At 31.4% G+C, this 12048-nt stretch overlaps 1 protein-coding gene across 1 annotated transcript in view; it reads left to right on the top strand.

Annotated features, from left to right (window-relative positions):
• Window positions 1-10587, top strand: part of LOC143637766 (complement factor H-like) — a 61027-nt gene extending 50440 nt beyond the window's left edge. Inside the window, exons 17-21 of the mRNA XM_077105068.1 lie at window positions 318-491; window positions 1171-1347; window positions 2470-2646; window positions 5424-5606; window positions 10000-10587. Of these exons, the coding sequence (XP_076961183.1) occupies window positions 318-491; window positions 1171-1347; window positions 2470-2646; window positions 5424-5606; window positions 10000-10208 (920 nt within the window). The 3' untranslated portion in view covers window positions 10209-10587. The remainder of the gene's footprint in view (window positions 1-317; window positions 492-1170; window positions 1348-2469; window positions 2647-5423; window positions 5607-9999) is intronic.
• The last annotated feature ends 1461 nt before the right edge of the window (window positions 10588-12048 follow it).

Genomic DNA, 12048 nt, shown 5'->3' with positions numbered 1-12048 from the left:
CAATACTTGGTATATTCATCTCATCAATTTATTCAATGTTATTAATTCTGAGGATGTTTCTGTTTATCACTCATGGTTGAATTAGAGAATCTCTGGTGGTCTCTTAAAAGCATCGACATTTTTATTTCAATTTCTTGCTCATGTTTTTACATGAGAAAGGTGGACTTAAGAAGCCTTTCTGCACGTTTGCTGTGACTTTATAATAGCATATTTATTATTATTTCTTTTCAAAAACTGTGAAATATCAAAATTGACCTATAAATTGAATTTCTGAGTTGTAAAACATGGATTCATTCTTTCATTATTTTATTTCTTAGGACTTCCTTGTGAACCTCCACCTTCCATTCCTAATGGTTTTGTGTCTCATGAGTTAGACAGTTACCCATATGGACAAGAAGTTATTTACAATTGTTCTGAAGGTTTTGGGATTGATGGACCTGCATTTATAAAATGTTTAGGAGGAAAATGGTCTTCCCCACCAGAATGCATAAGTACAGTGTATTTAATTTTATAATATGTGTGATAGATTCCCTCATTCAAAGTATAAGTGGTACAAATAAGAAAGTAAGCTGTAATTCTAGAATTTTACAAGGTACCTGAAGTTTATTGAGTCTGGCAGAGAATTATAGCCTAGTCACTAAAAGAAGTTTGACACTAACAACCAAATTATTTCACTTTCACATCATTTTGTGTGAACATTTAGCATCCTCTAATGTACATTCTCAGAATTCTTATCTCTCTCTGTTCCTAGAGAAACTGGCCCCTATTCATCCATCTCATGCTCAGTTCATCACCAATCTCACTACTAAATACATATTTCATAAAACTTTGAAATAATTATTGTAAGTAATTCACATTTTCAGAATCCAAAAGTAGAAATACATAATACATGTGGCAAGTGTGAGCAAAAAAATAATTTGAATGTAAAAATCTGATCTAATGCATTAGAACTACTAATATTTCTTCAATTAATTTTCCTATCTTATACATTTGATAAACTTTGATAAACAGTTCAATTGAAGTCAAAACATCATATTTTGTTAAGTTGTCAGAAGTATATTATTCATTATTCATTGGTTCTATAAGTAGCTAAGTATTATTTTAGAATATGACTATTAAATATTACATATTTTTTAATTTAGTGAACAAATACATATTTTTTTCTTTCAGGAACAGATTGTTTTAATTTACCCAACTTTGATGATGCCACGCTTTTAGGAGAGAGGAAAGAATCATATAAGTCAGGAGATCAAGTGACTTACAGGTGTCCAAAATTTTACCAAGTGGATGGGTCCAATACTATAACATGTATTAATGGCAAATGGATAGGAAAGCCAATGTGCAAAGGTAGGTTGATGGCATTATAAATTTATGTATAGTGTCTTATGAAATATTAAATTTTCTATACCATTCTTAAAAATGAGTATAGATTAATTTTCAGGCCAGGACAAAGTAAGTTTAAGATTAGAAATAAAAGGTTGGAATTAAATATACAGTGGTTAATCTCACAGCCCAGTGGTTTCAGAGTGTGGTCCCTAGACCAGCAGCATCACATTTTTGAACAGATTTTTATGAATTCAAATGAAAATTTCTGAGCTAATCTTAGGTCTCCTGGAAAAAATAATCTTGAGATATGACTTGAAATTATTCATCAAGTTCCCCAAAGGATTTTACATACTCCTCAATTTGGGAACCATTGCTATAGCCTGTTATTACTATCCATGCACCTAAAACTCTCTGAGGAATTACATATGGTTTATCGTAGTATCCAAAAGCACTTATAAATAAATTTTAAAAGCTATGTTTCTATAAATATAGGTGTACTTTTATGTTACTTTCTCACATCTTTAGTTTTTTAATTGATAATCTACCTATTTTTTTAAAGTTTTACTTAACTTTTTTTTTTGCTTTTATTGGTGCATTATAGTTGTACATAACATCTTTGAACTGTGTTTTAAGAATAACAAATTATTCTTCAAACTATGTTCTTAATTCTTGACTTATTCTCTAAAGAGATGCATCTTTCAATTTTTATTTTAAGAGGCTAAAATGGTAATTAATGAGCAAGATAATTATATACCAAAGAGTGATGCTATATAATCTTGTTACTCTTTTTTTGTTGAATTTTAAAATTCATGTTGCACTTATGGAATTTGTAATATTTGTTGTACTCAACCCAAGGGGAAATATTTCATTCTGAGTGGCTTTCAAGGGGATAAAATATCTATCAGTGTTCTGGCAAAGGATAGCAAAGAGATTTAAAGGCATGAAAGGTTAGCTCTGACAAAAAATATTGCTATATCTTCTTTTCCTTGTATTACATGTGAATTTATTAAAATCAGAAAAGTTCTTCATGACAAAGTATCTATTGATTTTCAATCCTACTTAAAATGTATTCAGAATCTTATTTATTGTTTGGCTACTCAAAATGAACACTAGGTGGAGATACTTTCTTTTCTTTCTATTCAGATATGTCCTGTGTGAATCCACCCAAAGTGGAAAATGCTAATATAATATCAAACCAGATGCTTAAGTACCCATCTGGTGAGAGAGTACGTTATGAATGTATCAAACCTTTTGAAATATTTGGGGAAGTAGAAGTGATGTGTCTAAATGGAACTTGGACAGAGCCACCTCAGTGCAAAGGTAGAAGATCATATTTTCTAATTTTTCTTTGCTTGAGGACATAATGTGAGTAAAATATGTTGATAAAAATAAAATCAAGTCATTCTTAGGGATTATATTTTTCAAAACCAAATAATATGATTTTTCTAAAGATTTATTTTCTGGCAAAATGAACTAAGAAATATGGTGTATTTTTTTCAAGACACATTTAACCAGATTAATAGAACAGTTACAATCTGAGAAAATTCCTCATTTTAAAAGTTAAGACACTCAGTACATTTGGACAACTCCAAGAGGTATCTACTTTGAGAAAGAGAAAATAGGTCATTGAAGGCTGATCATAGACTATAAATATAATTTGGGCATCTTCAGTATATAGAGTATATTTGAAAATATGTGATTGAGGCCAGCCAGGGAATCACTTATTTATAAAAATAAGTCTGGATATTAGTTCATCAGCATTCTAATATTTATAATTCAGGAAATGAATAATGGAGATATTATATCAACCATTTCTATTTTTAAAAATTAAATTTTTCTAATTTATTTTCTCTTACTTTACTTTGATTCTACCTTTTGCTAATGGTGAAGTCAGTTTTATGTAAACCACAGAATTAAGTTTCATTTATGTATCTATCTTACCATACTTGCTCCTTCATATAGTATATTTAGATCATTTATATTTAAAATAAATATTGGGCTTTTTGTTTCTTGTTTTATTTGTTTATTTTCTCTATTTCGCATTCTTGTTTCTGATTTTTTCCATTCTTTTCAGGGAACATTTTAAAAGAATTTCATTTTGATTTATCTTCCTTTTTTTGAGTGTATCTCTATGATAGCTTCCCCCACCACCTTTCTTTTTTAAAATTGTTGCTTTAGGAATTACAATATATACATAATATATTTGCAACTTACCACTCGACTAGTAATGGCATTGTATTTTCGATCAAAACATGAGAACCTTACTTCCATTTAAATCCATTTACCCTTTGTGTTTCCTGTACATACACTGAACATTGTTACCAAATGATATAATTTTCTTTCAAACATCAAACATAAATAAACAAACTGAGGAGGAAAAAGTCTATTATATTTTATATTCTTCCTTTTAGCAATTACAGGATCAAGAAAATGACAATGTAATTGCTAAAAGGAAGAATATATAATATAATAGACTTTTTCCTCCTTAGTTTGTTTATTTGTTTGATAACTCAATTATCCTTTCTTCCTTCTTTCTGGGCCTCCAACATTTTCTTTTCCTCTAAAGGTCTCTGAAGTTTGATTGATTCATTGATTGATTTTTCAGTCTATTTTCCCACTGGGTAATTCATGTTGTTATATCTTGAAGTGCATGGATTTATCCTTCTGTCATCTTCAAACTGTTCAGTCTGTACAGTGAGACATTTTGTTTTGCTTTTAATTTGTTATATTTATGTGTTCTAAACCCTACTGAGCTTTTAAGAAACATTGATTATCAATATCTTTATCACATCAGTATTCTCTTTTATTATCTTTTTTGTTTTAAAATGTTTCTGATCCTTAATATGATAAATAATTTTTAATTTTACACTTGATATTTTAGGTATTACATTTGAGATTCACCCCCCATTTTAGATAAATTTCCTGTTCAGTGGTTCTCCATTACAGTCATGTTGGATTTAAGTCCAGGTTTCTCATTCAGCCTCTACAAACATACAGGATCTGTTCTGCCACCTCTGTGGGTGGTCTCTGGTCATCAGTGCCTTTTAAGGTTTTAATATTTTCTCTAGATTAGGTCATGTATTGTTTTAAAGATCTCTTAGACTAGCAAGGCCGCTCCCTTCCTTGTCCTTAGGTTAAAGGGATGAGACTCTGCCTGAGCTTTTCCTTTTATCTCTACCTGATATCATTTGTGAGATTACCAGCCTTCTCCAGTGCTCCATCTAGAACACACAGGAGCCCCAAAGTGAACTCATATAGCAACCTGTTTGCCATTCCTTGAGTCCTGAAGTTCCTAGCCAGAGTGAATTCTCTGTACCTTCTAGAGACTTCTTTTATTGGCATTTAAAAATTATTATGTCCAAGATTATAAATTATGCTTAGTAAAAGGGAAAGGGAGGGGTCTTGGGGATAGGAAAGACAGTGGAATGAGATGGATATTATTACCCTAAATACATGTATGAAGACAAGAATGGTGTGATTATACTTTGTATATAGAGATATGAAAAATTATTCTCTGTATGTGTCATATGAATTGTAATGCATTCTGCTGTCATATATAACAAATTAAAATTTTAAAAAACTCAAAATACAAAACCTGAGAAAAAGGAATAGGTAACAATGATTTTTATTCATCTTGTCCAGATTAGGAAGACAATATTTCCCTATTATTTTTTACAAATTTACTTCCTTTGAACTTTTTTCAAGGAGTTTTTTTTTCTTTTTAATAAAAAGGAAAATTAAAAGAAGTCAGTAGGGACACAATAAATACTGTGTAATGTCATATATAATAAGAAACTTTCTTAGTTTGTCCTCACTTTATACCTGTTCAGCATTTATATATTAAGACACATTTGTTTTTAGTATTGAATCACTATAAAGCAGACACATTTGTTGATGGTATATATGCACCTTCAGTAAGATGAAAAGAAGAACTTAAAATGTAACTCTCATTTTCTATGACTAATATCTCTGTGAGCAATCATTTGTTACCAGAATCCATAAAATCTTGATGCTATCTGGAGTGATGTTTGTGCTGGCTTTAATTTTATCCTGTATTTTGATTTGTTCTCTTCATAAATGAAATGGTATTTTTCCAGATTCCACAGGAAAATGTGGGCCTCCTCCACCTATTGACAATGGAGACCTCACTTCATTCCCATTACCAGTATATCCTACGGGCTCATCAGTTGAATATCAGTGCCAATCCTTATATCAACTTGAGGGTAGCAAGACAGTAATATGTAGAAATGGAAAGTGGTCAAACCCGCCAAAATGTTTATGTAAGTACTTCAGTAATCTCATGGGACCTGGGAAAATCAGCACCTTGAGTATGATACTTTTCTGTATAAAATAGCAATAATTCACATTTTAAAAAAGAAATATTCTGTGGAATGCTTCTCTACCAACTATTCATATGTGAGGAAATAAAGATTAATAAGTTATTTTTTATTTTAAAATAATTCATAAATACAATTATATATTTTTTACAATTTTTTATTAGCATGTAATAGTTGCCCTTATTAATGGGTGTCAGTGTGATATTTCCATATATGCATACACTCAGCATGATCATATCCAACCTCTATTTACCCACCTTACATCCCTTTCAACCTCTATTGGTCACTATTCTACATTCAGGTCACCCTCTTTAATATTCTATATGAAAGAGAATGTATGGGACTTATCTTTCTGTGTCTGGCCTATTTTGCTTAACATAATGGCCTCCAGTTCTATCCATTTTGCTGTAAATGACAAAAGCCAATTCTTCTTTGTAGCTGAATAATATTCCCTTGTGTAAATATACTACATTGTCTTTATCTCCTCATCTATTGATGAACACAGTTCTCATTCAATATCTTAGCTACTGTGAATAACACTGCATGGCATGCAGATATCCCTTTGGTATGCTGATTTTGTTTCCTGTGGATATGTACCCAGAAGGAAGATAGCTGGGTCATAGAGCAGATCTAATTTAAGTTTTTTGAGAAAACTTCTGCTCTCCATAATGATTGTACCAATTTAAATTCCCACCAAGAGTGTAAGTGTTCTTTTTCTCTCACATCCTCACCAGCATTTATTAACTTTAGGGTTTATTGTTAATAATAGACCTTCTAACTGGAGCGATATGGTATCTCATTGTAGTTTTCATCTTCATTTCCCTGATGGCTAATGATATTGAGTGGGGTTTTTTTATGTATTTTTGACTGTTTGTACTTCTTTGAGATATGTCTATTCACAAATCATTTGTCCAATGTTTAATTGAATTACTTGTTTTTAGTTTTTTTGAGGTCATTATACATTCTAGGTATTAACCCTTTGTGAGATGCATAGCTGGCAAGTCTTTTTCCCATTCCATGGCTCCTCTCATTCTGTTGACTCTTTAGCTGTGCAGAAGGTTTTTCAATTTAATATATCAACTTTGTCAATTTTTGCTTTTGTTTCTTGTGCTTTTGTGGTTCTATACAGAAGATTGTTGCTTGAACCAGTTTCTTATTTCTCCATATTTTCTCCTAATAGTTTTAGAGTTTTCAGGTTTTACATTTAAGCCTGTGTGCATTTTGAATTTAATTTTGTACATGGAAAGAGGAATCAAGATTCAGTCATCTGTGTGTGGATATCCATTTTTAGCATCATTTATTGAAGAGGTGGTTTTTTACCCAATGTTTTCTTTTTTGGAAACTTTTTTGGAAACTTTGTTAAGAATTAGCAGATATAGATGCATGGATATATCTATCTATCTATAAATACACATATATATGTATACACACACATACAGAGAGAGAGAGAGAGAGAGAGAGAGAGAGTGAAAGAGAGAAAGAGAGGCAGAGTGTGTCTCTATTCTGTAGCTTTGGTCATTTTATCTGTTCTTATGCAAATACTATGCTGTTTTGGTTGCTATGGTACTGTAGTATGTCTTGAAATAAGTTATTGTGATGCTTACAGCCTTTATGTATTTATTTTTTTCTCAAGAGTTTATTAGCTCTTCAGGGTCTTTCGTGCTTCCATATGAATTTCAGAATTTTCTTCTCTAGTTCTGTGAGGAATATCATTTATATTTTAATGGGAATGGCTTTTAATCTGTAAATTGTTTAAGGTATTATTGCTGAAGGAATATATGCTTAAGGTATTATTACCAGCACTAATTCTTCTGATCCATGAGCATGGAAAGTTTCTTATTTATTTTGTGTCTTCTTCAATTTCTTTAATCAGTGTGTGGTAGATGTCTTTTGTTCTTTGCTGTTTTGTTTATTGTTGTAAAGATTAGTGAATGAGATTGTTTTTATTATTTGGTTTTCAGCACATTCATTATTGGTGTATAAAAATCTCACTGATTTTTGTATATTGATTTGTATCTTGCTACCTTAATGACTTTATCCATTCTAATAGTCTTTTGGTGGAGTCTTTGGGGTTTTTTTTATATATATTTAAACATATCATATGTAGACACAAATAATTTGACTTCTCTCCTTTCAATTTGTATGCCCTTTATTTCTCTTATTTCACTGTTCTGACTAAAATTTCTGGTACTATACTGAATAAGAGTGGGGAGAATAGATACCCTTGTTCCTGATATTAGAGGAAATATTTTCAACTTTTCTCATTTCAATATATTGCCTATGGCTAGGTCTTGTATGGTCTTTATGATGCTGAGGTATGATCTTCCTAAACCTTATTTGCTCAGGACTTTTATCAGGAAGTGTTACTGAAATTTTTCAAATGCATTTTCTATATCTATTAATCACATGATTTTTATCCTTCATTCTGTTAATGGGATGTATTATGTTTATTGATCTGAATATGTTGAACCACCCTTCCATCTCTGGGATGGAACCAATTTGATTATGGTGAATAATCTTTATGATTCTCTGTTGAATCACATTCAGATTTGCTCATCTTTTATTGAGAAATTTTACATCTATGTCTATCAGGTTATTAGTCTACAGTTTCTTTTATCTTGTGTTCTTGTTGCTATGGTACCAGCGTAATGCTAGCCTCGAGGAATGGGCAAGGAATGATTCTCTCTTTCAAATCTTCACAACAAATTTAAAAGAAATGGAATTAGTTCTTCTTTAAAGATTTCAAAAAATTAATCAGTAAAAGCATCTAGTCATGGGTTTTCCTCAACTTTTTATTACTGATTCAATCTCATTACTCATTATTGATCTCTTCTGGTTTTTATGTTTCATGGTTTAATTTTGGCAGAACCTATGTGTCTAAAAATTTATAAATTCCTTCTAGGTTCTCTAATTTGTTGGCGTACACTTTCTCATAATCATCTCTTATGACTCTTTGTATTTCTGAGGTATTGGTTGTAATGTCTTTTTTTCCACCTCTTATTTTTTTGAGTCGTCTCTTTTTCTTGGTTAGTCTTATTAAAGGTATGTTCATTGTTCTTACCTTTTATGATAACCAACTTGTTGTTTCTGAAAGAACGAACAAGGCTTGTTGTCAGAGAAAATGCCTGTTTATTGAGGAACAGCTCTGCATATTTATAGAGCCAGGGGTGGTATGACAATTATGACAGTTTAAAGGTTGAAGGGTTTGACAGTTGGCATGGGGTACTTTCTGATTGGTGGGTAAGGATCATATGGGTCAGCCGGGCTAGTCTGATTGATGGGTAAGGATCATGTGAGCCAGCACGGCTCACCATTGTATGGCTCTTCTTGGGGGATGGGGAAGTTAGTCTTTGGAGCCAGGGCGACTCCCAACAGTTTCATTAGTCTTTTTTTTTTTTTTTTTTTTTTTTAATTATTACTCTTTTTTTTTTGAGAGAGAGAGAGAGAGAGAGAGAGAGAGAGAGAGAGAGAGAGAGAGAGAATTTTTTAATATTTATTTTTTTAGTTTTCGGCGGACACAACATCTTTGTATGTGGTGCTGAGGATCGAACCCAGGCTGCACGCATGCCAGGCGAGCACACTACTGCTTGAGCCACATCCCCAGCCCTCATTAGTCTTTTATCCTGCTTATGTATTGTGACACCCTCTCTATCTTATACATTGTATCACTGAAAATTTGTAGCATTTGACCAATATTTCTTTTCTTTCTTCTTCTTCTTCTTTTTTTTTTTTTTTTTTTTTTTTGTGAGGCTAGAGATGGAACCCAGGGCTTGTGCATGTAAGGCAAGAACTGTACCAATTGAGCTATATCCCTAGCCTTTTGACCAATATTTTAATTAAAGAAAAACCAGCCAATCATGATAGTACACTCTTGTAATCCCAGAAACATGGGATCCTGAGGCAGGACGATCACTGTTTTAAGGCAAATCTCAATAATTTAATGAGACCTTGTCTCAAAATAAGAATAAAAGAAAGGAATGTGGATGTAGTTCCAGGATAAAGTGCCCCTGGTTTCAATCTCCAGTCCAAAAAAGAAAAACAAAATCAGTCATAATGCCATAATGGTTTTACACTCTAAAATGCCAAGCTCTTAATATGATAAATGATCTTAAGAATTGGTAATAAAATATAATTATCACACATTAACCACCTAATTCTTACATCATTGACTACTTTAAGTTTATTTTAATCTATCTGGTATTCACATAGAATTTGTTCAAGAAGAGTTTTCAGGAAGAATTTCTGAAATATTAAAAACATTCTACTTGAAAACTCCAAAGTCTTGGTAAAAGACTCATTTCTAACGTAATATATTATACTCATTTATCTCTTTCAGATGCATGTGTAATATCAGAAGAAATCATGGAAAGATACCACATAACCTTAAGATGGAAAGATCATCAAAAGCTTTATTCTTCATCAGGGGACACAGTTGAATTTGTGTGTAAATATGGATATTCTCCATTAACGCGAAGTCAATCATTTCGTACAAGGTGTATTGATGGTCACCTGGAATATCCCGCTTGTATTAAGAGATACTCTTAATTTCATCAAAATCTGCACTTAAATTCAGAATTTTTATTATTAATCTAGTTTTCAATTTTATTTTAAAGTATTGTTTAACTCATTTTTATTCATAAATTAGAATTTGTGTTGATACCTGCTAATGTGTTTAGAATCTGAGAGGCTAGAGCCCCACATCTTAAAAGCACTGCATTCAAATTTGGCAAACCAAAGTACCATGCATCCTATTCATAAAACATCTATGGCAAGAAATTAGATGCAATTACTTCCATGCTTGTCTGTATCCCTCATTCTCCAAACTGAAAGTTTTCTACATAACTTTTGGGGCTCTCTGAGACTCTGTTCCACAGTGCATGAAAAGATAGACTCTCCATCTTCAAAATTATAAAATTCAGAAAGATCTAAATACCAAACAAAGTCATGACTTATATTAGTCAAAAATATAATCAATTACTAATTATTATTTATCCATAAGCAAATGTAAAAAGATGACATGTGAGCTTCTAAAATATATGAATCTAGTACATTCAACAATGTAAACAAATCATAAAGAGGAATAGAAGCTTAATTAGATATATAACTATAAGACTATCATAACTGTTACTATATAACTATGGAAAAAATGGCAGAAAATGCAATAAAATCTGTAAAAACTATATTTGTGCTTAAAGGTAAGAGGATTGACTTGTTTAATTCCTTTAAAGAGACAGTCTCTAAATTATGGTGGTTTAATTTGTGATTTTTTTTTTTACTTTACAGTAGTATGAAAGTGATATGTATTCAGTAGAAATTGTACTTTAATCTGTTTCTATGACTAGAAATAGATGATAGACAACTTTTATGGTATTGGGTAAACAGCAGTTTACAGCATCCAATTGGCCTTTTGATCAACAAAGTATACTACAGGGTACTGTTCTGCTAAGCTATGATATATGATAGGTTGGTATATTAAATGTATGTTCAACTTAAAATAATTTTAATTTATCATAAGTTAATCAGGATTTAACATTCTAAATTGAGGAGTATCAGCATTTATATTATATTGTACAATTTTTAAACCTTTAATATACTCAGTTTTGAACTATGAGAATAAGTCGTTTTAAGACAATAATGCCTAAAAACCAAGGTGATCTTGTGGAGAAATATAAACGCCTTATTGGTAATGATCTCAAGGTCAAATAATGCTTTAATGAGTTTTTTTGTTGCAGAAATTTTTTTCTTTTGTTTTTAAAATTTCAGTAACAAGATCTTGAAGTGTAATTTTATATCTTTGCATTTCAGACAGGACTATTTAGTTAAAATCACTTTGTATAGAAACATTTTTTGATTTTTAAAAAGCTTTAATCTTAGGATGAAAATAAAGATAAAGATAAAAATGTACAAAACTTTAAGGTGATAAATTGTTACCTCTTATTGCATAAAATCATAAAGCTTATATTAAATGCTTTCCTCTTGTTTGAGATCCTGATTTAGATAAATTGAATTGAGACAGATTTTTTTCAATTTTAATGAAATTGGTTACAACAAGCAAGTAATCCTTGTGTTTAATTTTAACACCCGAATATACTTAACTCAGTCCCATTGGGCCACTATAACAAATATAACTTGTCCATTGGAGCTGAGATGTCCAAGACCAAGGCACCAGCTAACTTGGTGTCCCAGGAGAGCTTATTCTGTTTTGCAGATGGCGTCTTCTCTCTAGGTAGAAGTAGCAAGGAAGTGCTCTAGCCTTTCCTTGTAAGGGCGGTTTCTACTCTTGAGGATGGAACCCCATCACCTATTCACCTAAAAAGACTTCATTTCTAATATGCTCACTGTGGTCACTAGGAATGAAACGGTGACATTTAGGGGGACACAAGCA

Source organism: Callospermophilus lateralis, chromosome 13 (genome assembly GCF_048772815.1).
Source record: "Callospermophilus lateralis isolate mCalLat2 chromosome 13, mCalLat2.hap1, whole genome shotgun sequence".
NCBI lineage: Eukaryota > Metazoa > Chordata > Mammalia > Rodentia > Sciuridae > Callospermophilus > Callospermophilus lateralis.
Note: the sequence above shows the minus strand (reverse complement) of the source record. Positions and strands in the feature narration are given on the sequence as shown.